The sequence below is a fragment of the Rhincodon typus genome, chromosome 23 (assembly GCF_021869965.1).
Source record: "Rhincodon typus isolate 14 chromosome 23, sRhiTyp1.1, whole genome shotgun sequence".
In the NCBI taxonomy this organism is placed as follows: domain Eukaryota; kingdom Metazoa; phylum Chordata; class Chondrichthyes; order Orectolobiformes; family Rhincodontidae; genus Rhincodon; species Rhincodon typus.
The window spans coordinates 45,236,894-45,264,777 of NC_063354.1; the positions used below are offsets into that span (position 1 = coordinate 45,236,894).

The 27,884-nt window shown below is 43.0% G+C and overlaps 1 protein-coding gene across 1 annotated transcript in view; it reads left to right on the forward strand.

The window, feature by feature from the left end:
* The first annotated feature begins 348 nt into the window (after positions 1-348).
* The window catches only part of unc13d (unc-13 homolog D (C. elegans)), a 104,508-nt gene continuing 76,972 nt past the window's right edge, over positions 349-27,884 (forward strand). The window contains exons 1-10 of the mRNA XM_048611150.1: positions 349-451; positions 547-654; positions 3,566-3,625; positions 4,115-4,181; positions 9,113-9,311; positions 16,259-16,303; positions 17,858-17,926; positions 25,736-25,814; positions 27,152-27,259; positions 27,457-27,648. Coding sequence (XP_048467107.1) covers positions 359-451; positions 547-654; positions 3,566-3,625; positions 4,115-4,181; positions 9,113-9,311; positions 16,259-16,303; positions 17,858-17,926; positions 25,736-25,814; positions 27,152-27,259; positions 27,457-27,648 — 1,020 coding nt within the window. The 5' untranslated portion in view covers positions 349-358. The remainder of the gene's footprint in view (positions 452-546; positions 655-3,565; positions 3,626-4,114; positions 4,182-9,112; positions 9,312-16,258; positions 16,304-17,857; positions 17,927-25,735; positions 25,815-27,151; positions 27,260-27,456; positions 27,649-27,884) is intronic.

Sequence of the window (27,884 nt, forward strand, 5' to 3'; positions counted from 1 at the left end):
TCACAGGCCCAGTCCAATTTCAGCTTCCTAAACCTTACATATGCTTCTTTTCTCTTCTCTTTTTGACTAAATTCACAACCTCCCTTGTTATCCATGGGTTCCTTACCTTGTCCTCCTTGTCCTTCTTGTCCTTCCTCCTTACTGGAACATGCCTGTCTTGAACTCTCCCCAGCAGGTCTTTAAACAGTTTCCACGTGTCAAATGTGCACTTGCCTGATAACACCCTAGCTCCTGCCTAATGTTGCTTAACAGTAACCAAGATGTCTGGCCTGAGCTTGTTTGAAGATCTGAAAAGTCTGCTGAGCATGGGGACACTGAGCAGGCGAACACTTTGTGAGAATACTGAACACTGAGCACGATGATACTGAACAAGAGAACACAGAATGAGAACATTGAACATGAGAACACTGAACACAACAATATTGACATGAGAAAACTGAACAAAAGAACAGTAAACATGAGAACACTGAGCACTGGATATTTTGCAATACTGATGTTTGACCAGTCTTCAGAAGCTGACAGTAATTTTCATTTTGTTCCATTCAGTTACACCTGTTATATGAAGAAGCCTTGTACACCTTTATTCATCGCAGTGGTAAGCCCTCAGTATCCCACAGTGCAGACGAGAATGAGCTCCTTAATTACCTGCAGAATGTAAGTAAGCTAACTCAAAACATTTTACCTCCTTGTCAGAAAGATACTCAGATACATTGATGTGGTTTCCAGCAGGTCCAATGGGTGAAAAGGGAAAGAATTGCGTTAATATTTTGCCGTTCATGAATTTCAGGATGTCCCGTGTACTTTATAGCTAATTGAGGTTCACCACTGTTCTAGGAAAGATGGCACACAGTGGCATTCCATAACAGCAATGAAATAAATGGCTAGTTTTTTTGTGATGTTGATTGAGGAATAAATATTGGCCAAACACTGAGAGAATGCACCTACAAGTCTTTGAGTAGTGCCATGTAATCTTTCACATCCACCAGAGAGGACAAGCTGGGCCTTAATACCTCACCTGAAAGATGACCTCTCATATAGTTTTGCACCCCCTCAGTGATTCTGTGAGAATGCTACCCACTGAGAAGCCAGTGAGGCACACCTGCTGAACCAACGCGATAGACACTTGTCTGCTGGCAATTTGGTTGTAACTCATGTGCCAGCTTGTCAGATTCACCAGGAAGTTTTGCTTCGGTTTCACACTGATCAGCGGTGGGTAACATAAACTAAAAGGATGGTTTGGCAGGTCTAATGGAAAGCTACCAGAGCCAATCATCTTTGTATATCCTCAACAGGTCAGGATTGTATGCAGCATTGAGCTCCACAGCATAGGAAGAATGTTAAAATTTTAGGGAGGATACAGCACAAATTCATTGTCCTTATCTGAGGAAGCATCAGTATAAAAAAGGACTTGACGACATTTATTCCTAAATATATGATATATACAACAAATACACTGTGAAAATTCACTTTTCCAAAATAATTTTGACAGGGCTATTTTCTGAGGCAGGCTGGCTGTTGTCCTTGATTAAGGTTTATTTTCTTTGAGACTTGTGCATTTGTTTTCGATGTAAAGAGAATTCTTTCTTAATAGCGGGCATTCCATCGCTGCAATTGCCAGAAATTGTTTCCAAATAAAACGGCCACTTTCACCCATCCTTGTGTCTGTAACTAAACATTTCTTGAAAAAGAAGTGCACTCATTTTCTGAGCTAAGGATCAAAGGGTTAAGGGTCCTACAACTGATGAGGAAATAATCCACTCAGGAGCTATTAAATGAGACAAGGAGTGACTGTCATCACAAGCAATTCGCTACTGCAGCTACATTGTCACTAACATCTGAAGAAGGACTGAAGCTCCAAAAGCTTGTGTTTTCAAATAAACCTATTGGTCTATAACCTGGTGTCATGTTATTTCTGACTTTGACCTTATTTAAGGCAGATGAAGACTTCACCTCCTTAGTGAACAATTAGCGAAGGCAAAGATTAAGTATATCTTAGAATCATAGAATCTCTACATTATTGTAAGAGAGAGGCCATTCAGCCCATCGAGTATGCACTGAACCTACTAGGAGCATTCCAACCAGACAGGCCTCCCCACCCTATCCCTGTAACCCTGCATTTACCATGGCTAGTCCATCTAGCCTGTACATCCCTCAACACTATGGGGTACTTTACCATGGTCAATCCACCAACCTGCAGATCTTTGGACTGTTGGAGGAAATTGGAGCATCCAGAGGAAACCCAGACAAGGGAGAATGTGCTAACACAAAAGGCAAGAAGTGAACCTGGGTCCCTGCCACTGTGAATTTGACACAATCAAATACATGACCTAATTGGTTACACTCCCGCGGGACATTTGGCTCCCAGAACCAATAGAAAATCAATTAAAGTCAGAGACTTCGGTTCAACTCATCCATGCTGACCAAATATCCTAAATTAATCTCATCCCATTTGCCATCATTTAACCCATATCCCTCTAAACCTTTCCTATTCATGTACCCATCCAAATATCTTTGGCAGCTCATTCCATACACACACCACCCTCTGTGTGAAAACATTTCTTCTTAGGTCCCTTTTAAATCTTTCCCCTCTCACCTTAAACCTGTGCCCTCTAGTTTTGGACCCTCCTACCCTAGGGAAAAGACCTTGACTATTCACTTTATCCATGCCCTTCATGATTTTATAAACTTTTATAAGGTCACCGCTCAGTCTCTGTCGCTCCAGGGAAAATAGCCCCAGCCTATTCAGCCTGTCCCTATGGCTCAAACCCTTCAACCCTGGCAACATTCTTGTAAATCTTTTCTGAACTCTTTCAAGTTTAACATCTTTGCCAGAGCAGGAGACCAGAATTGAATGCAGTATTCCAAAAATGACCTAAACAATGCCCTGTACAGCCGTAACATGACATCCCAACTCTTGTACTCAATGCACTGACCAAAAAAGGCAAGCATACCAAATGCCTTCTTCACTACTCTGTCTACCTGCGCCTCCACCTTCAGGGAACTATGACTCTGTACCCCAACGTCTCGTTGTTTGGCAACACTCCCCCAGACCCTATCATGAAGTGTTTATTACACCCTGATCACTATCCTGTTGGAAATCTTTAAATTCGTTATTGCTGCAAACATCACTTTGTGTTTTGGATGCAATGCTGAAAAGTACTGGTACTATAGTATTATGTGAACTTCCAACTCTGACCTGTTCATGTCACACTGCAATTTCAATGTAACCTCTTGTCATCGGATATGTTTGAACACTCGCTGTTTTTTTCTTTTATTTATCATTTTGTAGTTTGGAACTGTGAACAAAAAGCTGAAGGTAACCTTTGAAGTGTGAGCAGCAGCTTGTTTGTGATTGGATAAGCAAATGAATACGCAAGGAATGGAGGGATATGGACTAAGGGCAAGCAGAAGAGATTAGTTTAATTTGGCATCATGTTCGGCACAATATTGCGGGCCAAAGGGCCTGTTCCTATGCTGTATTGTTCTATGTTCTATTAATAATATGTCTGAGCATATGGTCCCACAATGACCTGTTTGACTATTTCTTGCTTCTCTCTGTTTCTAGGCTTTCCAAGTGAACCAAGAAGAACACACAGTTTTTCTGAGGCAGATCAGGCAGCTAAAGGTGAGCTGAGTAGCCTCAAATGCTTTGTTTAAGGACATGAGCACAATTTTAGGTTCGTTTGTTGTAACATGTATTATGACATGCCAAAAAAGACACCTAGAAAGCGATTTGAATGCAATGTGGGAACGGTTACAGGAGGATATGGCGAGAGGTACAAGCTATATCAGATTGAGTGTGTCAGAGGTGTAGATTATGTCAGCAAGTTTATCCTGAGGGGTGTGAGATTGTTATAGTGTGGAGTGAGGAGATTATTCCAGTGAGAAGGTTCATTATTCCAATAAGAGGGCTTAATACTAATGGATGTGGGGTAGTTTAGAGAGGAATGGATTTGGGCTTTTGAAGATGCAATCGTGATGAGAGATTTGGGCCATTCCAGATTGTAACACTGTGTAAGAAACGATGCTGGGAATTGCCTGTTGTAAATTGAAGATTATTTGACTATGGCAGTCACGCTGAGGCCTCTCTTACTTTCTCTTGTCACTTCCACAGCCACCCACTGTGTTCCTGAAGTTAATAGTGAAGGAAGCCCAGGGAATCTTGGCCAAAGATGCAAATGGTAAGTATATATTTTTGCTTTGTGTGACCAGCAACAGGCAGCGAGAGTTCTGAGATAATCTTCAAGCTAAAAGGAATTAATAGATAATGTGTCACCCTCCAAGGTAACTGCAAGTCTCTGAAGAAGATTTGTAGGGCTGTCCTGTTGGTGTTTGATGAACACCGTGTTACACAGTTTAGTAAAATGTTTGGAACAATAACATGAGTCAAATCTTATTAATGCATAGTATGGGCTAGATATGTAACTTCAATAAGGGTCTCAAGATCACCCTCAATGGGTGGAATCTCTGATTTGAGTGAAATCAGTGACAAAATATTATCCCTTTGAAAAGTGTGTGTCTGCCAACTCCCACCAACACTGAGTTTCTGTTCAAACTTATTTGCCTATAGCCATGGACCAGCACTGTCAGAAAACACTTTAAAACAAAAATATTTTTGAAAATTACTTAAATTCCCTGATATATTTAAAGAGTGGGAACTCCATAAAGTTTCAATAATGCAACTGAAATGGGGTAGTCACACAAAATAAAATGATTTTAAATCAGTGTCAATTCATGATCTGTGAGTAACTTGATTTTAAATTCCTAAGAATATGTTTTAGAAAATACACTGAACTATTTTCCAGTTATATTGGTGCACAGTAGTCAGATCCTCAGTAAATGTTGTTTAAAGAATTATATGAAACTTTTCTAGTGTTATTTACTAGTGAGTCATTCCTTTCACTTGAGGAGCTTTCTCCAAGTTCTGCAAAAAACTGCAACTGTCAGAAACATCCATTGGTTATGAATCCATCCTGATGCATTGGCTGGTTTTGTGGGAGAGTTTGTTGTTAGTGCTGTGTTTATGAAACTAACACAAAGGATCACAGGAAACTTGATATGCAATAAAAGTAATTTGCATTTAAAATTATGCTGTTCAATGTGAGCCAAAAAACATCAGAAACAAACTAAAACTCCAGCTCCACAAGTGATGCTGCTGCTCTAGCCCTTTTTCTGTTGGCCATGTGCCCATCTTCAGGTTGCTCCCCTATTTGAAGAGGAAGTTATACTTTCAAAAGTGGTGCCTTCTGTCACATGTGCAAGAATGTGAAGCTACAGAACTGATATTGGCAGGAATGTCCTTCAGGTGCTAGTTCAGACATGTCATTTGTGTCTCGACATAATGCTCCTTGGCCTCTTTATAGTTGGATCAGTGGGCAGAATTTACGAATTCAGAATTTCTCCGGATTATTCTTCAAGAAAATTGAAGGCACCCGTGCGCACAAAGTTGTTGTATGTAGTGGTTTCTACTGCCCTTGCCTATGTGGTTGCTTATGGTTACCATATACCTCTGGAACAGGTGTGACTTGAACCCAGGTCTTCCGGCCCAGAGATAGGGCCAGAAACTACCAGATACTACCATTGAAGTAACTCCACAGACGCTGGTATCCTGTCAACAGGTTACCCTTTATTTTCATGTGGTGAGTCCTTGACACTGATCCAGCTTTCTCCGAGTGAACAGTACCTCTATCACTCCTGTTCATATCTGTCAGCGAGAGCTCCCTGGTTAGGCCAAATCAACAGCCTCAATCAGGGAACTCATATTCTGTGAGCTTCACTTGGCTGACCTCATTACAATCACTGTAACCACTATACCATAAGTGCCCCAGTCCTCCTACCTAGGTTAAGTGTAAGAGTTTGTATAATTAGCAGTGATAGAGGATAAACCATCATTGAATCTTAATGAGAAGAGGTTGTTACTGTAACAACAAAATGTAAGTTATTGCATGATAACAATAGGTACAAGTTACATCCGTTCCAGAAAAATTTGTCATTGAATCTGCACTCTCCAAATGTATTAGTGCATTTTTAACATCGAATAGTGTGATTTCGAACAAATCTTGATTTAAGTGCTCAATTGTAAGCCAACCTCCCATCCATGGACTCCATTTACATGGCTCGCTGCTGTGGAAAGGTTGCCAACATCAACAAAAACCCATCACACCCTGGTAATGACCTCCTACAACCTCTTCCGTCAGGCAGAAGATACAGAAGCCTGGACACACACATGTGCAGGTTCAGGAACAGCATCTTCCTGGCCTTTATTGGACTGATGAATGGACTCTCTAGCCTCAAATAATGCTGATCTTGCTAACATTGATCCTGCCTAGTGCACGCCCTGTGCAATGTAACCTGTATGCCTCGGTCTCAGTCTTCTTAATCTGTACATCCTTTGCTTACTATGATCTGCCTGTACTGCTTGTAAACAAAGTTTTTCACTGTATTTCAGTACACATGACAATAAGTAAGTAAATCAAATCAATTAAAATAATAGTTAAGGAATCAAATGTTCAAATATGATCACAACTTGTTAGTTTGGTGGAAGCAGACACTAGACATTAAATGCAGTATCCTACCAGTTATGATACATTCACAAACTTCCTTCAAACCTTCTATTTCAACTGGCATCTTTCCCTTCCTACTTGATCACTTGCTGGCACCTCTTTGCCCACTCCTCCAGTGTGACCTCACTACCCACTCTGCCAGCAAGGCGGTGAAAGAGGAGTTATCAGGAAGAGAGGGGGAAGAGAAAGAGACAAGAGAGGGAGTGATAAAGAGAGTATTCAGGGGGAGGAGAGAAAAGATCTTAGATGGGTGGGAGGAGAGGGAGAAGGGGAAGAGGGGAGGAGAGAGATGGAAGGAGAAATAGAGAGTGGGGAAGGGAGGATAGAGGGGCGCTTAGAGAGGGGGAGGAGAGGAACTGAGACAAGATGTGGTAATAGGGAGAAGGAAGAGGATGAGAGAAGGATTTGTGATGAGGAGCAAGAGCGCAGAGAAGGGAAGATTGGGTTGGGGAATGATGGGGGAGTATTGAGGGAGAAAGTAGAGCAGGATTATAATATATAACATTAAAGCAAGAAAGCATACTAATTGTAATAACTAAGATTATTTACAGTACTTTAATGATCACTGTAATGATTTGTCTATGTGAAATAATTTCACTCTTGCAACTGGGAGTTGAAAATGTCTAAGACTTTGTGATCATTACTTAATGAATTTCTTCCTCGATCACTTTGGTGCTTTTGCTTCAGCTTCCTTCCTTGTTAATTGATTGATATGTTGTCAATATGATCCACCAATCGTTGGGACATATGGCGTATATATCTGGCATCACACTGGCACTAAAATTCATATGCCACATTACTCATTTGTGTGATAGGCAGAAATATCAGTTTGGGTTTACAGCTGCATCTGACAGTGGCAAACATCTCTCATGTTGCTACTGCATAATAGCAGCCTGAAACAGTTGCTCAAACATTTGAGATACCTTACCCTTCCAGGATCATCCAAAGTAGAATGGATACTTTTCAGGACCAAAAGTAATGACATTCCAACACATCCCTTTGCCTGTTCACAACAGGAATGTACTGACCATACTCACCAGCCTGCTCCTGCAAAACACAGCACAGTGTCCAACATTAGGTGTGATTCCACAATTGGACAGCATTTGCTAAATACAACCCTTGACATCAAGGAGCCCTAGCAAAACTGGTATCAATGGGTATCAGAGGGCAGACTCTCCGCTGGTTGGAGTCATGCCTGGCACATAGGAAGATGGTTGTAGTTGTTGGAGGCGAGTTATTTCAGCTCCATGGCATCTCTGCGGGAGATCCTCAGGTTAGTGGGCCCAGCCATCTTCAACTGCTTAACGATGACCTTCCCTCCATCATGGGGTCGGAGGTGGGGATGTTTGCTGATGATTGCACAATGTTCAGCACCATTCATAACTCCTCAGATACTGAGGTAGCCAATATTCAAATGCAAAAAGATCTGGACAATATCCAGGCTTGGGCTAGCAAGTGACAAGTAACATTTGTGCCATACAAATGGCAGACAATGACCATTTCCAATAATCTGACCATGCCCCTTGACATCCAGTGGTGTTACCATCGCTGAATCCCCCACTATCGACATCCGGCGGTTACCATTGACCAGAAACTCAACTGGACTTGCCGCATTTATCTCTGGTCTATCACTTGCTGCTTATGCTGTTTGGCACACAAGTAGTCCTGTTTGGTGGCTTCACCAGGTTGACACCTTATGAGCTTCAGCTTCAAATGGCATCCACTCTTATGCAGGATTTTTTGACCTTTGGCCAGAAGTATACCCTTGAACTTTGAAGCCGGGTTCAAGACATATAACTTGTCCCTAACCTCCTGTTAGGTCTCCAAATGGAAGGAAGAACTGTGGAGTTGTGTAATAGGCAACCAGTCTAATATTGTTCATGATCACCCAAAAGGTAAAATTATGCACAAAAACAGAAGTTGCTGGGAAAGCTTAGCAGGTCTGGCAGCATCTGTGAAGAAAAAAAATCAGAGTTAACTGCTGTTCTGAGGAAGCGTCACTGGACCCGAAATGCTAACTCTGATTTTTTTCTTCACAGATGCTGCCAGACTTGCTGAGCTTTTCCAGCAACTTCTGGTTTTGTTCCTGATTTACAGCATCTGCTGTCCTTTTGGTTTTTATTAGATAAAATTATGCCCTTGATTTCAACTGAATGAGATGTTGGTCAGAGAATCAATATGCAGAGTGTTGTCTTCAGACAAATAAAGAGGGTTTTTAGAGGATTGCTGATATAAGGTAACAAAGAGAAAGTTGTTGACAGCTACAGAGAAGGGAGAGAATTGTTACTTCCACTAACTAGGCACTAAGCTGTAGGAATCCAGTTCCCTTCGCCAGAGTGCCACCAGGTGATAAAGGTAAGAGTTGACCATTCCTGCTAAATGAGAAGCCTTTTCAGATACCTTGTACATGTGGGAAGGATGCATATGAGACTGTAGGAGATTCTGGAGTGCAATCAGTTTTTCCATTGGGATTGTCAAGTTAACCTCACCATTAATCAATGTGTACGTGATGTCCTGTAACAAGTGTTCTCACTGAATCTCTTTTCAAGGCTTCAGCGATCCTTATTGTTTGTTGGGGGTGATGGTTCCCGAAGAGCATCAAGAAGAAGAGGCCAACAAAGCAGACAGTCCCCTGCCCAGAAGACGACAGAAAGCCATTGTGAAAGATTCAATCCCTCAGGATCAAATTCAGAGAACAGAGGTTAAAAAGCAAACCCTGAACCCCATTTGGAATGAAACATTTCTCCTGTGAGTGTCAATATGACCATAGATCATAAGATATAGGAGCAGAATTAGGCCATTTGGCCCATCAAGTCTGCTACACCATTTGATCATGACTATTGTATTTCTCAACCTCATTCTCCTGCCTTCTCCCCATAACTCTTGATCCCTTTAAAATCAAGATCCTATCTATCTCTGTCTTAAATATAGTCAATGACTTGGCTTCTACAGCTTTCTGTGGCAGTGCATTCCACAGGTTAACCACCCTCTAGCTAAAGGAATTCCTCCTCATCTCAGTTCTAAAGAGTCATCCCTTCACTATGAGGCTGTGCTCTCAAGTCCTAGTCTGTTCTACTAGTGGAAACATCTTCCCCATGTCTATTCTATCCAGGCCTCTCAGTTATCTGTAAGTTTCAATGAGATTCCCCATCATCCTTCTAAACTCCATGGAGTACAGACCCAGAGTCCTCAACCGCTCATCATATGACAAGCCCTTCATCTCCAGGATCATTCTTGTAAACCATCTCTGGACCCACTCCAATGTTAGTTTATCCTTCCTTAGATACATGGCCCAAAAGAGCTCACAACATTCCAAATGCCATTTGACCAGAGCCTTATACAGCCTCAGGTGTACATCCCTGCTGTTGTATTCTAGCCCTCTTGAAAGAATACTAATATTGCATTTGTCTTCCTGCATGTTAACTTTGAGAGAATTCTGAACTAGGACTTCTAAGCCCCTTTTGTGCTTCAGATTTCTGAAGCTTTTCCCTGTTAGAAAATAGTCTACACCTCCATACTTCCTACCAACGTACATAGCCTCACACCTTCCGGCACTCCATTCCATCTGCCTCTTCTTTGCCCATTCTATGAGTCTGTCTAGTTCCTTATGCAGCCTCCTGCTTCCTCAACACTACATGTCCCTCCACCTATCTTTGTGTCATCTGCAAACCTAGCAACAACGCCTTCAATTCCTTCATCTAGATCATTAATGTATAACATGAATAATTGTGGTCTCAACTCTCTTCCCTGTCCATTGCCATTGCATTGCTAGTTTACTCTCTCCTCTCATTCTTTTTCATTTCTTCCACTTCTCTCTTTTTTTTCCTCCTTCTGCCCTCTCTGCTTTTCAGTTTTCTCTTCAATTCTTTTGGCTGGGAGCTGGTGAGTAGCTTGGTCTCCGTCAATATTTCTAAGGCCACGCTTTTTTTTGTCAGTGGGCCTTTTTGATTGTGCAGGGCATTGTAGCTGCACTTGGTCCTGATCTTACAACCTCCCCTCAGACTTGCTGGCTGTGTCATTGCATATCCAGGGAAGCTGCAACCTTGGCTGATAGTCACAGTCATTCAGCATGGAAACATGCAACTCATCCACACTGACTTGACATGCTAATCTGACCTAGGATAACAAAGTGTAGAGCTGGATGAACGCAGCAGGCCAAGCAGCATCAGAGGAGCAGGAAAGCTGATGTTTCGGGCCTAGACCCTTCTTCAGAAATGGGGGAGGGGAAGGGCATTCCTAACAATTTCCGACTCCCCTTCCCCGCCCCCATTTCTGAAGAACGGTCTAGGCCCGAAACGTCAGCTTTCCTACTCTTCTGATGCTGCTTGGCCTGCTGTGTTCATCAGCTCTACACCTTGTTATCTCAGATTCTCCAGCATCTGCAGTTCCTACTATCTCTAATTCGACCTAATTCCATTTGCCAGCATTTCGTCCATATCGCTCTAAATTCTTTCCATTTAATGTACCCATTCAGATGCCATTTACAAGTTGTAACTGTACGCACCTGCACCACTTCCTTTGGCAGCTTATTTCATACATGCACCACCCTCTGTATGAAAAAGTCACTCCTCAGGTCCTTTTTAAAATCTTTCCCCTCTCACCTTAAACCTATGCTCTCTAGTTTCAGACTCCCCCATCCTAGGAAAAATACATTGGCTATTCTCCCCATCCATGCCCTTCATGATTTTGTAAACCTCTGTAAGGTCGCCCCTCAGCCTCTGATGCTGCAGGGAAAAAAGCCCCAACCTTTTCAGTCTCTCCCTATGGCTCAAACTCTCCAACCCTGGCAACATCCTTGTAAATCGTTCCTGCACACTGTCAAGTTTAATGACATCCTTCTTGTAGAAGGATGACCAGAATTGTATGCAGTATTCTAAAAGTGGCCTCACCAATATCTTGTACAGATGCAACATGACATCCCAACTCCTATCTCAATGTTCTGACCAATGAAGGCAAGCATGCTAAATGCCTTCTTCATCACCCTGTCTACCTGCAACTCTACTTTCAAGGAACTACGCACCTGCATCCCGAGGTCTCTTCATTCAGCAACACTCTCTAGGGCCCTACAATTAAGTATATAAGCCCTGCCCTGGTTTACTTTATCAAAATGCGACACCTCACATTTATCTAAATTAAACTCGTTCTGGCACTCCTTGGTCCATTGGCCCTATTGTTCTATGAGATAATCTTCCTCACTGCCCACTACACCACCTATTTTGGTGTCATCTGCAAACTTATTAACCATGCCTGTTGTGTTCACATCCAAATCATTTATATAAATGTCAAAAAGTGGTGGACCCAGCACTGATCTTTGTGGCACACTGATAGTCACAGGCTTCCAGTCTGAAAAACAACCCTCCACCACCACCCTCTGTCTCCTACCTTCAAGCCAATTTTGTACCTAATTGACTAACTCCCCCTGAAACCTGTGATCTAACCTTACCCACCAGTCTACCATGTGGAACCTTGTTGAACGCTTTGCTGAAGTCCAGATAGACAACATCTACCACTCTGCCTTCATCAATCTTTGTTGTCACCTCCTCGTCAAAAAATTCAATCAAGTTAGTGAGACATGATTTCACTTGTACAAAGCCATGTTGGCTATCCCTAATCAGTCATTGGCTTTCCAAAAGCATATAAATCCTGACTCTCAGAATTTCCTCCAACAACCTACCCACTAGTGAGGTAAGGCTCACTGCTCTATACTTTCCTGGCTTTTCCTTATAGCTTTTCTTAAATAATGGCACCACATTAGCCAATGTCCAGGCTTTTGGCACCTCACCCATGGCTGTCGATGATACAAATATCTCAGCAAGGTTCCAGTAATCTGTTCTTTGCTTCTCATGAAGGTCTGGGATACACCTGATCAGGTCCTGGGATTTTATCTACCTTTGTGTTTTAAGACCTCCAGCACCTCCTGTTCTGCAAGATGAATTCTTTTCAAGACATCATTATTTATTTCCCCAAGTTCCCTAGCTTTCATGTTTTTCTCCACGGTAAATACTGACGCGAAATATTCATTTAGTATCTCACCTATCTCCTGTGGTTCCACACATAGACGGCCACGTTGATCTTTAAGGAGCTGTATTCTCTCCCTAGCTACACTTTTTCCCCTTAATGTATGTATGAAATCTCTTTGGATTCTCCTTAACTCTATTTCCCAAAGCTATCTCATGCTCCCTTTTTGTCCTCATGATTTCCTTCTTAAGTATACTCCTACTGCCCTTATATTCCTGTAGGGTTCACTCAATCCCAGCTGTCTACACCTGAAATTTGCCTCTTGACCAGAGCCTCAATTTCTGTAGTCATTGAGCATTCCCTACTCCTACCAGCCTTGCCCTTCACACTAACAGGAAAATACTGTCCCTGAACTCTCGTTATCTCATTTTTGAAGGCTTCCCACCTCCTAACCGACCCTTTACCTGCAAATGGCCTCCCCCAATCAATTTTTGAAAGTTCCTGTCTAATAGTTCAAAATTGGCCTTCCTCCAATTTAGAATTTTAACTTTTTGGTAAGTTCTATCCTTTTCCATAACTACTTTAAAACTAATAGAATTATGATCACTTGCCTGAAAGTGCTCCCCCACTGACACCTCAGTCACCTGCCCTGCCTTATTTCCCAATAGAAGGTCAAGTATTGTTTCGTACACACACAAATTCTTCCCCATACAAGCCCTTAGAACTATGAAAGTCCCAGTCTATGTTTGGAAAGTTAAAATCCCCTACCATTACAACCCTATTGTTCTTACAGTTAACTGAGATTTCCTTACATATTTGCTTCTCAATTTCCCGCTGACTATTGGGGACTCTGTAATACAATCCTAAAAGGTGATCATCCCTTTCTTATTTCTCAGTTCCACCCATATAACTTCATTGGATGGATCTCCCAAGAATATCCTCCCCAAGTACAGCCATAATGTTATCCCTAACAAAAAACACCACTCTGCCTCCTCTCTTTCTCCCCCCACCCCTTTCGATCCTTCCTGTAGCATTGATACCCGAGAACTTTATGCTGCCAGTTCTGTCCATGCCTCAGCCACATTTCTGTAATAGCTATAATATCCCAATCCCATGTTCCCAACCATGCCTTAAGTTCATCTGCCTTTCCTGTCAGGCCTCTTGCAAGTGAATGCAGTTTAATTTATCAGTCTTACCTTGTTCTCTGCCAAGCTCTTGTCTGCTTTGACTATTCAAATTGCTCCCCTTATCTACAGCACTAGCATCAGCCTTTTCTCTTTTCTCACTATTGCTGTGGTTCTTATCCCTCACCCAACTTACTAGCTTAAAGCCTCTTGATCCCCTTCCAATTCATGCAGAACCCGTCCCTCCTGTACATGTCATTTCTACCCCTAAAGAAATCCTAATAGTCCAAAAATGTGAATCCTTGCCCCCAGCTCCTCAGCCACACATTCATCTGCTCGATCCTCCTATTCCTGTTTTCACTAGCAGGTGGCGCTGGTAGTCATCCAGATATTACTATCCTCAAAGACCTATTTTTTAACCTCCTGCCTAGTTTCCTATATTCTCTCTTCAGAACATCATCCCTTTCCCTATCTATGTCAATGGTATCAATGTGCACAATGGCCTGCTGCTGGTCACTCTTTCCTTTCAGAATGTTCTGCACCGTCTCCGAGACATCCTTGACCCTGGCACCAGGGAGACAACACACTGATGGCTGCAGAAATGTTTGTCTATGCCCCTATTACAACCAATCACTTGGAACCTGACATACCCCTCATTACAGAGTCAGTCATGGTACCAGAAACCTGGCTGTCAGTGCTATAATCCCCTGAGTGGCCATTCTCCCATCTACAGTATCTAAAATGGTATACCTGTTTGAGATGGGAATAGCCACAGGAGACTCTTCATTACTTGTCTACCCCTCCTACTATTCTTAGCAGTCAACCATCTACCTGAATGTATCTGCAGTGTCTCCAGCATCCTGAAACTGCCATCCATCACCACTCACTCCCCAACCCGCCCACCCCCCAGCTCCTATAAACTCCTCTAACTGCCGCTCCGACATGTCCATGTGATCCGCTAGGATTCGCAACCAAACGCACTTCCTGCAGACATAGTCTCCAGGAGCATTCAAATTCTCCTCGATCTCCCGCATCTCACAGGTAGAGCACATCACCCTAGCAAAAGCCATTTCTGGCCATTTAACAATCTACAGACCCAGAAATTATCTAAAAACAAACACAATACACTTTGCTCAAAATCATAGCTTTAGCACAGTCTTCTTGCTTAAAAACACTGCTTTGATGTAACTTAATACCAATCCTTAATCATTCAATCCTATAGTGTAAAAGCAGGCCATTCAGCCCATCGGGTTGATAGCAACCCTCCGAAGAGCATCCCATCCGGATGCACCCTGCTACCCTGACCCTGTAACCCCGCATTTCCCATGGCTAATCCACCCAGTCTGCACATTATGGACAATTTACCATGGCCAATCCACCTAACCTGCACATCTTTGGTCTGCAGGAGGAAACCGGGGCACCCGAAGGAAACCCACGCAAACACGGGGAGAATGTGCAAACTCCACACAGACAGTTGCCCGAGGCTGGATTGAACCCCAGTCTCTAATGAAGTGAGGCAGCAGTGCTAACCACTGAGCCACCATGCCACAATCAATATTAAAAGTCAATCAAGAGACAGATCTCAGTGTAAACATAATTTTAAAAAATGCCCTCACCTTACTCACTATTAGAGAGTTTAAAAAAAAATTAACATTTAGAAGTTTCATAAGTCTTAAAATCAAACGCTTAGTTGATCAGGCTGAAAAACCAAAGGTCGTTCTCTTCTCCTGTAGTTTCAGGCAGTTTTTTTTAAAATCAGATACCTCTGCAGCTGTGTGTGAAGCTGGATATTAGACCTCCCATGTCAGCTATGAAACTGCACTATTTGTTTGTTATTTCAATGAAACCCAATCTCCAGAGCCTTTGTGCAATTTCTCAGTCTGACAGCTATGAAACAACATTTGTTAGCTGCTTCATAAGAAGCTGATCTCCGAGCCTTATGCAATTCTTCAGTCTCCAACCATGTCAAATGGTTGCTCTCCTGACACTCACCCTCTTTCCTCCCTTTTAAAGTATCTTTGTTTTCGATCTTTTTTTAAAGTTCCAAAAACAATGCAAAACTTGTAAAAACAGCAATTACTGCCCCAAGGAAGTGCGTAAATCCAGCTGAGTGCTGAAAAAAAACTGCAAAACCTAGAGCAGCTCTCACAGCCATGACCCTCTCCTGTCCACCATTTTTTTTCCTGGAACTCCTCGAGGGAGCCTTCTTTTGCCTCTCCATCCTAAACCCCAACATCAGCTAATTCAGCACCGACCTGGATTAGGTCAGATCTGAATAGAGTCAGACCTGTATGATCTCGTTGCTCTATCTGGGGACAGACACAAAATTACTAGGATCAGCTAGGGAGGTCATGTGAAGGATTCAGCAAATGGCAGGAATTTCATTCCATGCTTTGGCTAATTGAGGCACAGAAAGAGGATGAGGCAGCTCTGTTACAAAAAAACAAAAGATCCATATCCATGACACTAAAGACTTGCTGTAACCCTGCAACATAAGCCATCATACTAACCATTGTTGGCCATATCACTCATCCAAATGAATTGACTGGAAGATATTGTCACTGTCCTCATTCCCAAAATCTCTGTTAATAATGACTGTCTTTTTTGTTGCAGGCAAGTCAAGGATTTCCATCACTCTCAACTACACATGGACATGTGGTGAGTATTTCCAATTGCAGTTACTTTGCTGGGAAAGTGTTGAGAATACACTAGGACAAGAAGGCAACAGAGGAGAAGGCCATTTAATCCATTGCATGCAAGCAACCCCAAGCTAATTTCACTGCCCTGCTGACTCTCCATTGTTCTGTACTCCGGTACACTCTAGATTTAAACAGAGCAATAACAGGCATCTGGGGAAAACATTGCCACAACAGGGTTGTGACACTCCGGAAGTCATATACAGTCCTCTTCTAAGTAAAAATGTACTACAACAACAAGTTTACATTTATACAAGTCTTTACCATAATCTCCCAAGGAGTTTCACAAATATTGAGCCAGATAGGAGGTATTAGATTACATGTCCAAAACCTTAGCCAAGAAGAGTGGTTTTAAGGAGCACCTTAAGGGAGGAAGAGAGTTAGAGAGGGAGAGGTTCAGGGAGGGAATTCCAGAGACTGGGGCTTAGGCAACTGAAGGCACTTAAAATCGTAATGAACAATAGGCTAGAATTAGAGGAGTGCGGATATCTGAGGATTATGAAGATTACAGAGTTAGGGAAGAGTGAAGGCAAGGGGAAATTTGAAAACAACAATAAGAATCTTAAAATCAAGACATTGCTGAAGCAGGCGCTGGTCTAGGTCATTGAGCATAGGGGTGATCAGGGATACATTATAGACAAGCATTCTAAAACTGAAGAAATACCAAATAGGCTTGGGTACATTCCCCAGAGACTTTTATATGTTACAGTATGTGGCATATACTGTCCAACATCAGCGAGCTCACAGTCACCCTGTTAAAGGAACCAGAAGAGGTGTCACTTAAACACTGTATGCCCCACAGATTACTCTGCTCCTGTAGATTCTGCTGTTCATACAGCCCATCAATAGGCAAGAAATCATCCAATATCTTTCTGTGGGTTTCATGTCCTGTTTACCCTCATCTGTGAACCTACATACATTGGCTCCTGGCCAACTTAAAAATTCACAACCTTATGCTCAAACCTTTATGTGGCCTCAACCCTCTCTGTCTGTTTAACATTCTCAGTCTCTTAGTCATCTGAATAACCTGCATTCCTCCAGCTGTGGCTTCATGGGTGTCCTTAATTTTCTTTGCCCCTACATTAGCAGCTGTGCCTTCAGCTGACTGAGCTCTGGAATTCCCTTCATAAACCATTCTGACTTTCTCCTTTAAGATACAAATACAATCCTATTTCTTTGACCAAGCTTTTGCATCACTTCCTAACATCTCCACATTTGGCAGAGAGACCTACTGCACAGAAAAAGGCCCTTCAGCCCATCAAGTCTGCACCTGACTATTCCAATCCTATTTTCCAGCAACTGGCCCATAGCCTTATATGCCTTGGCAACACAAGTACATATCTAAATACTTCTTAATTTTTTTTACAATTTTAACCCTAAAATATTATTCATCCTTCATGTACGCTCCTATGAGGGGCCTTAGGATAATTTTCTACACTACAGATGCTACATAGTGTAAGTTGTTGTAAGTTTGATGTTGAATGCTTCTCTTGTTTAAGAGATTGTTTGTGTTCAGGGACTCGGATGATGATGCATCTGTGAAACACCGACTGGGGGAGATCCATGGCATTGTTGGACTCAAGAGGTGAGCAAGTGATTCACTGCTGTCTGCCTGATTTGTGAGATCTGATTGCCTTGTGATGGTGACAGATACTAATGGATCCATTGCAGAATATCCATTGCCTGAAATTCCTGTTATTTTAGATGTACATTGATTTTTAGATGATAACCTGCATTTGGGTTAGGGTTCCCAACCCTTATTCTTGGACAGCACGTACTAGTAGTGGTTCTGCTTCAACAACTTACACCTCCTCTGGAATCTTTTTGTTCCTTTACTTGTTCCATTACTATTTCATTTGCCATCAACGCTTTTGTTGTTAATCACTCCCACTCTCCACCTGTTTGCAGACCTTCCATTTTTTTCTCTTTGTTCATTGCCCATGCCACACAATCTCTCACCTTGCCTCCAGATTTGCTGATGAATGGTTGCTTTGGTGAGTGTGTTCAGAATAAAAAGTCTTTCATCTCTAGAAAAGCACAAGGAGTTGGTGGAGGCACTGGTTAGGAGGATGTGGCCAGGTATCGGAAGGTAATGGTCCTGTTCACCTCTGTGTGTGAAATCTGAAAATGCTGACCAGGAGTTCTGTACCTGATGGGTAACTTAAAAACTCCTATCCCAGAAGAACAAGTGTAGGGCCAGGAGTAGGTCACATAACTCCTCGATCTTGCTCTGCCTCTCAATATGATTGTGCCTGAACGCTGACATCAGTCACTTATCCACCCTCTCCCGTTTTGATTTCCTTTGTGTTAAGAAACCTGTTGATCTTAGTGTCTGCACAGTGTGTGTATGAAATAAATATCCTGGACTACTAATCCAAAACCCCAGGCTTATGTTAGGGTAAAAGTTCGGCACAACATCGTGGCCGAAGGGCCTGTGCTGTGCTGTACTGTTCTATGTTCTATGTTCTGGGCACAAGTTCAAAGAACAAAGAAAATTACAGCACAGGAACGGGCCCTACGGCCCTCCAAGCCTGCGCTGATCCAGATCCTCTATCTAAACCTGTCGCCTATTTTCCAAGGATCTGTATCCCTCTGCTCCCTGCCCATTCATGTATCTGTCTAGATACATCTTAAATGACGCTATCGTGCCTGCCTGTAGCACCTCCACTGGCAACGCGTTCCAGGCACCCACCACCCTCTGCATAAAGAACTTTCCACGCATATCTCCCTTAAACTTTTCCCCTCTCACCTTGAAATCATGACCCCTAGTAATTGAGCCCCCCACTCTGGGGAAAAAGCTTCTTGCTATCCACCCTGTCTATACCTCTCATGATTTTGTAGACCTCAATCAGGTCCCCTCTCAATCTCCGTCTTTCTAATGTAAATAATCCTAATCTACTCAACCTCCCTTCATAGCTAGCGCCCTCCATACCAGGCAACATCCTGGTGAACCTCCTCTGCACCCTCTCCAAAGCATCCACATCCTTTTGGTAATGTGGCGACCAGAACTGTACGCAGTATTCCAAATGTGGTCGAACCAAAGTCCTATACAACTGTAACATGACCTGCCAACTTTTGTACTCAATACCCCGTCTGATAAATGAAAGCATGCCGTATGCCTTCTTGGCCACTCTATCGACCTGCGTTGCCACCTTCAGGGTACAATGGACCTGAACACCCAGGTCTTTCTGTGCATCAATTTTCCCCAGGACTTTTCCATTTACCATATAGTTCGCTCTTGAATTGGATCTTCCAAAATGCATCACCTCGCATTTGCCTGGATTGAACTCCACTGCCATGTCTCCACCCAACTCTCCAATCTATCTAAGTTCTGCTGCATTCTCCGACAGTCCCCTTCACTATCTGCTACTCCACCAATCTTAGTGTCATCTGCAAACTTGCTAATCAGACCATCTATACCTTCCTCCAGATAATTTATGTATATCACAAACAACAGCGGTCCCAACACGGATCCCTGTGGAACACCACTGGTCACAGATCTCCATTTTGAGAAACTCCCTTCCACTACAACTCTCTATCTCCTGTTGCCCAGCCATCTAGCTAGTACACCCTGGACCCCATATGACTTCACTTTCTCCATCAGCCTACCATGGGGAACCTTATCATACGCCTTACTGAAGTTCATGTATATGACATCCACAGCCCTTCCCTCATCTATCAACTTTGTCACTTCCTCAAAGAATTCTATCAAGTTGGTAAGACATGACCTTCCCTGCACAAAACCATGCTGCCTATCACTAATAAACCCATTTTCTTCCAAATGTAAATAGATCCTATCCCTCAGTATCTTCTCCAGCAGCTTCCCCACCACTGACATCAGGCTCACCGGTCTATAATTACCTGGATTATCCTTGCTACCCTTCTTAAACAAGGGGACAACATTAGCAATTCTCCAGCCCTCCGGGACCTCACCCGTGCTCAAGGATGCTGCAAAGATATCTGTTAAGGCCCCAGCTATTTCCTTTCTCACTTCCCTCAGTAACCTGGGATAGATCCCATGCGGACCTGGGGACTTGTCCACCTTAATGCCTTTTAGAATACCCAACATTTCCCCTCTCCTTATGCCAATTTGACCTAGAGTAATCAAACATCTATCCCTAACCTCAACATCCGTCATGTCCCTCTCCTCGGTGAATACGACGCAAAGTACTCATTAAGAATCTCACTAATTTTCTCTGACTCCTCGCATAACTTCCCTCCTTTGTCCTTGATTGGGCCAACCCTTTCTCTAGTTACCCTCTTGCTCCTTATGTACAAATAAAAGGCTTTGGGATTTTCCTTAACCCTGTTTGCTAAAGATATTTCATGACCCCTTTTCGCCCTCTTAATTCCTCATTTCAGATTGGTCCTACTTTCCCGATATTCTTCCAAAGCTTTGTCTGTTTTCAGTCGCCTAGACCTTATTTATGCTTCCTTTTTCCTCTTTGCTAGTCTCACAATTTCACCTGTCATCTATGGTTCCCTAATCTTGCCCTTTCTGTCCCTCATTTTCACAGGGACATGTCTGTCCCGCATTCAAATCAACCTCTCTTTAAAAGCCTCCCACATATCAAATGTGGATTTACCCTCAAACAGCTTCTCCCAATCCACATTCCCCAGCTCCTGCCGAATTTTGCTATAGTTGGCCTTCCCTTAATTTAACACTCTTCCTTTAGGACCACTCTCATCTTTGTCCATGAGTATTCTAAAACTTACGGAGTTGTGATCACTTTTCCCAAAATAATCCCCTACTGAAATTTCAACCACCTGGCTGGGCTCATTCCCCAACACCAGGTCCAGTATGGCCCCTTCCCGAGTTGGACTATTTACATACTGCTCTATAAAACCCTCCTGGATGCTCCTTACAAATTCTGTTCCATCTAAACCCCTAACACTAAGTGAATCCCAGTCAATGTTGGGAAAATTAAAATCTTCCATCACCACCAGCCTGTTGCTCCAACATCTTTCCATAATCTGTCTACATATTTGTACCTCTATCTCATGCTCGCTGTTGGGAGGCCTGTAGTACAGCCCCAACGTTGTTACCGCACCCTTCCTATTTCTGAGCTCTGCCCATATTGCCTCACTGCTCAAGTCCTCCATTGTGCCCTCCTTCAGCACAGCTGTGATATCCTCTTTGACCAGTAATGCAACTCCTCCACCCCTTTTACTTCCCTCCCTATCCCGCCTGAAGCATCTATATCCTGGGATATTTAGTTGCCAATCTTGTCCTTCCCTCAACCAAGTCTCAGTAATAGCAATTACATCATATTCCCAGGTACCAATCCAAGCCCTAAGTTCATCTGCCTTACCTACTACACTTCTCACATTAAAACAAATGCACCTCAGACCACCTGTCCCTTTGCATTCATCATCTGCTCTCTGCCTACTCTGCCTCTTAGTCACACTGACTTCATTATCTAGTTCCTTACAGGCTTTAGTTACTACCTCCTTACTGTCCACTAACCACCTCATTTGGTTCCCATTCTCCTGCCACATTAGTTTAAACCCTCCCCAACAGCATTAGCAAAAGCAGCCCCTAGGACATTGGTTCCAGTCCTGCCCAGGTGTAGACCGTCTGATTTGTAATAGTCCCACCTCCCCCAGAACCGGTCCCAATGTCCCAAAAATCTGAACCCCTCCCTCCTGCACCATCTCTCAAGCCACTCATTTATCCTGCCTATTCTTTCATTTCTACTCTGACTAGCATGTGGCACTGGTAGCAATCCTGAGATTACTACCTCTGAGGTCCTACTTTTTAACTTGGCTCCTACCTCCCTAAATTCTGCTTGTAGGACCTCATCCCATTTTTTACCTATATCATTGGTGCCTATATGCACCACGACAGCTGGCTGTTCACCCTCCCCCTTCAGAATGTCCTGCAGTCGATCTGAGACATCCCTGACCCGTGCACCTGGGAGGCAACATACCATTCGGGAGTCTCGTTTTCGACGACAGAACCACCTATCTACTCCCCTTATCGAATCCCCTATGACTATAGCCCTTCCAATCTTTTTCCCGCCCTTCTGTACAGCAGAGCCAGCCACGGTGCCATGAACCTGGCTACTGCTGCCTTCCCCTGGTGAGCCATCTCCCCCAACAGTATCCAAAATGGTATACCTGTCTTGGAGGGAGATGACCACAGGAGACTCCTGCACTGCCTTCCTGCTTTTTCTCTGCCTTTTGGTCACCCATTCCCTTTCTCCCTCAGCGATCCTAATCTGCGGTGTGACCAATTTGCTAAACGTGCTATCCACGACTTCCTCAGCATCACGGATGCTCCAAAGTGAGTCCATCCACAGCTCCAGAGCCGTCATGCGGTCTAACAAGAGCTGCAGCTGGACACACTTCCTGCACGTGTAGGAGTCAGGGACATCAGTCCCTGAGCTCCCACATTGAGCAAGAGGAGCATAACATGGGTCTGGGATCTCCTGCCATTTTTACTCTTAAGCTTACCTTAGTCCTACTATAATATCAAATAATAGATAAATGAAATGAAAAGATTTTTACCAATCACTCTACTTACCAGCACATAATAAAGAAAACAAAAAGAAAAACCTTGCCTTATCAACACACCACACAGTCTTTTTTTTCGTTAGAGGAGGAGGGCGGGTGGGAGACATGACACGTGTTGTGCCTCGGGTTTAGCCACTGCCCAAATATATCAGTTCACTCACCGTCCCACTCCCACTCAGCTCCGCTGCCAAAAGAACTTACCTTCTCGGCAGCCCCCACATCCTCGTTCTCACTGCTCCCGCTGCTGCTGCAAACATGGAGAGTTTAAGTTGCACCATGACAGAGAGTGAAATTTCAATTCTGCAATAAAGAAAGCTAGCCTAACAGTGACTATGTAATCATTGTTTATTGTTGTAAAAACCCATCTGGTTCACTCATGTCCTTTGGGGAAGGAAATCTGCCATCCTCACCTGGTCTGGCCTACATGTGACTCCAGACCCACAGTAATGTCGTTGATTCTTAACTGTGCTCTGGAGCAATTAGGGATGGATATGGCAATGACACCTATATCCCACAAATTAATTTATTTTTATAATGAAAACATTTCTCCTCATCAGTTTTAAATAGCCAACCCCTTCTCCTGAGACTCTGTCTGTGTGTTCTAGTCTCCCAGCCAGAGGCAACAGCCTCCCGGTATCTGCCCGGTCAATCTCCTTCATGCTTTTATTTGTTTCAATGAGATTACTTCTCATTCTTCTCAACTCCAAAAAATATAGGTCCCCTTTATCTATCTGCCCTCAAAAGACAATGGTATCATCCCAGGAATCATTCTAATGAACCTTTGTTGCGTTCCCTTTAAGTCAAGTGTATCGTTCTTTCAGTAAAGAAACCAAAACAATGCTGAGTACGTCAGGTGTGATCCCACCAATCTTTTATAGCAAGACTTTCTTACTCTCTTCCAAACGCTTTGCAAGAAAGTTTAATAGAACATTGTCTTCCTAAATACTTCTTTGCCTGCATGATTCAGATACATAATTTATTTGTCTTTCATTGGAACAGGAGTAAGCCATTCAGCCCCTTTGAGTCTGTTCTAGCATTGAGTGAGATCATGGCTGATATGTGGCCTAGCTCCACATACCTGCCTTTGGCCCATATCTCTTTGTTTAACAAAAGATTCTCTGTCTCCAGATTTAAAACTAACAACTTATCCAGCATCCACTGCCATTTGTGGAAGAGAGTTCCAAACATCTACCACTCTTTGTGTATAGTGGTGCTTTCTAATATCCCTCCTGAATGGTCTGACCCTAATTCTCAGACTATGACCCCAGTTCTAGAATCCCCAACTAATGGAAATAGTTGATCTTTAGTTACCCTGTCTTTTCTAAATTCTGGAGAAAACAGTTCCAATTTGTTTAATCTCTCCTCATAACATCTCCACCCTTTAAAATATATTCTACTTTTTCATTCATCCTACCAAAGTGAATAATTTAAATTTGTCTATGTTATATTCCACCTGCTACCAGTTTTCCCACTCTCATAACCTGTGTGGTACAACCTCCTTATGGCATTTCGATTTAGCTTTGTATAGTCAGCTAACGTAGATTTGTTTTTAAACTCATTCCCTTATCTAAGTGATTTACATAGCTTGTGAATATCTGCACTTTACAACTTTTCACTAATCACATCCTTCTGTCATTTAATTGATCCTCAATCCATGTTGACACCATACCCCCAATTTCATGACTCTTAATCTAGTATAGAAACTTCAGGCTGGAGTTTATAGGATGCTGAGGACCCTGCCACCACTCCCCATGCCATCTAGAAAATTGGGGAGGGAAGCCTGCCCACAACCCCAGCATCTGCCTTGCTGTCATTTATTTCTTTAAGGTGAGATTTCCACACCTTTCTCAGTTGTAAGTTTCACTTTTGAGAGCTGCCAACCATTCAGTGCCAGCCTGGAGTGATGACCATTGCTGGAACTGCAGACAGCGCCACCTCACATGGAGTCAGTCGATGGGTAGGTAGTGGGAAGACTGCCCATTGGATTTTATGTGTGCCCCCCCATCTCACCTGCAGTTTCATACCTGGCAAGGGAGCACAAAATCTTGTCCCTATTACCCTCTCAAATCAAAATACACTACAATCACCTGGTTTCCCCTGATCTACCCCACTGGTTACACCTTCATAAAATCCTGAACAGATTGGTTATATCTTGACTGATAGCATCTTCTGTGGCCATTCTACATTTTAAACGCCTAACTCATGGATTGTTACCGAGATCAAGATTGCAAAATGTTGATTCATGAAAGCGTCTACATTGACAAAACTGAATCGCAAACACACTCCAATGCCACAGTGACAGAGTTCAATAAGAGGAAAATGCTAATCATTATATCACAGATTAAAAACTGTTACAAGTTTAATTGTCATATAGAATTAATTTCAATATATTCAAAGTAGATTATTCTAAATTGTATAAGCTAATATGCATTAGTGAAATACTTGTCTCCAGCTCAATATTCCCTATCATACCCATCTACAGTTCACTACTACCTTCATGCCCCAGATTTCCCAATTCAACACACTCTATTTTCCCTATATGCCAACACTTGCTGATTCTTCTATGCCATTCCAACAATGTTATTTTCCCCTAACTGTTAACCTATGCACCCTGATCACCCATCATCAGTCCATCATTCTTTCAGTGCCAATCCACATTCCCTTCTCTAAGCTGTCTCCAATCCGATACCCGCTTCATTTACTCCACAAATGAAGGACCTCCCATTACCCCACCAGCAGGTTGATTGTATCTGCCTTGACTGTTCAGCCTGAGACTCAATGATGATTCTGGTGTCTGTGATCTGGCTGCTTCATGTGTCTGTAACTAACTGTCTGATGGGTTCTTGCTGCCTAATACCAACTATGATTCACGGTACAGGATTTTGAAAGATGTGAAAAAGGCTGCTCGAAAGCATGAACAGGACGATTTTCTGGGAAATGTGATCATTAAACTACAGGTGAGACAGAATGGGTGGATTTTAACAGAGTGGATAAGACCATAAGAAATAGGAACAGGAGTTCAGCCCCTCAAGCCTGCTCCACTATTCAGTAGGATCAAGGCTGATCCGACACTCCTCATGTCCACTTTCCTGCCCTCTCCCCATAACCTTCAATTCCCCTAATAATCAGCGATAGAGGATGGGTGAAATACCAGGTCTGATGGTGCTATTAGACACTTGCTGGTGACAGCAGAGTAGTGGGAGTAAGAAAGATGAGGGTGAAGATCCTTGGCAGAGTTGAGTCTTCTTTTATAGGTCATCAAGATATAACATGGCCCTCTTCCTTCAGGCTACAGAACGACTCCCAATTGATGGGTTGCCAGGGCAGAATCCCCCCTCACTGAGACTAGGGCTACAGGGTCCTAGTGACATCATATGATCAAAATTTTCAAATAGGGATGAGACTCCTGTGAGATTTAGCTAGATATTTCATCTCCAATCAGGAAAGCTCATGGGATGATCCCCACAAAGTCGATGCAGTCCTTTCCAACTCGCCTCTTCAATAGGTCCCTGTCCCGTGTATGTGAAACATCCCCCTGCAGTTTCTCTTTCTCCCGAAGGCACTGACAGTCTCCGGGCCTGGGACATTTCCCAGCATCTTGCCCAAACCATCATCCTATACCTGTAAACATTGGTAGACCATGTGGTCTGGGGGTGCTTCACACCTGAGTCTTCATCAGATATTCACACTGACACACAAGGAGGCTGATGCCTGACCTGATTGTCCCTCCTACTACACGCTGGACCAGACCTACCAGATCCAAACAGACTGTTTCAGGAAGGCCTAGTGGCACAGCCTGGTAACAAAACCCCAGAACCTTCTGATCTATGCACAGAGTGCAGCCTTTTAGAAGAGTATTACACAAACTAGTGTTTTCTAAAATAAAAGTTGCATTTATATTGCATTTTTCACGACCACTAGAAAACTTAAAGTGCTTTAAAGCCAATGAAATATTGAAGGAAAGATGATTTCCAATGGGCATTACTTTGATAGTAACATTTTCAGACAAGAGACTTTCAGTCTATTTGACCACTTGATCCACAGTATCGCATCTCATTTGTTAGTAAGAACTTGTCTAATTCCTTCTTGAAATATATTCAAATGTTTTGTTCCATTGGCCGAGTCTAAATTAATCAGTTAATCTGTTTATTGATGCTGTTTTTTTTGAGGATTGAATCCCCCAGTCCAAACACCAGAACTGATAGGATGTGCAGAGTGTGTGAAAATCACAGATTCAATATATGATGCATTTGTTTTGATTTGTTTTCTCACGTTTTACTGTTGTATTTTGCAGGATCTGCCCTATACTCCTGAAGATAAATGGTATTCTCTGGGACCTTGTACTGAGACCTATCCTGATCGTGGGAAGTGTCATCTCCAGCTGAAACTTATCCATGAAGAGGTACAGATGGTATAGACCATGCTATATACAGACACGGTGTGTTATTGAGTAAAAGGAGGAATTAAGCATAATACTACAAGGGGCTCTCATCCTCTGTTTTAGTGAACTGAATGTAGTGGAGGCTGATGCTCACTCTGTATATGTAATTTACTCTAGTATCTAACAGAAGGATTTACACACTACATTTCTGTTCACAGAGGGACACCTCACTGAGCAAGCAAGAGCCCGTGTTTCGAATCCATCGCAATCTGCTGCAACAGTTTGTACAGTATGATAGGCTGCAGAAGCAGGTACAGACATTTGGGATGGTGGATGAAATGCACATGGCTAGCAGTGGCGCAAGTAGGAAAAAGCACGTGGGCAATTTCGGAGAGAGAGCCGAGTCCGAGGTTCATTGTGGATTTGGCTTAGCAGCTGGTGTTGTATTATTGCACAGATCTCAGAAAGGCATAGTACATAGAACATAGAACATAGAACATTACAGCGCAGTACAGGCCCTTCGGCCCTCGATGTTGCGCCGACCTGTGAAACCAATCTGAAGTCCATCTAACCTAAACTATTCCGTTATCATCCATATGTTTATCCAATGACCATTTAAATGCCCTTAAAGTTGGCGAGTCTACTA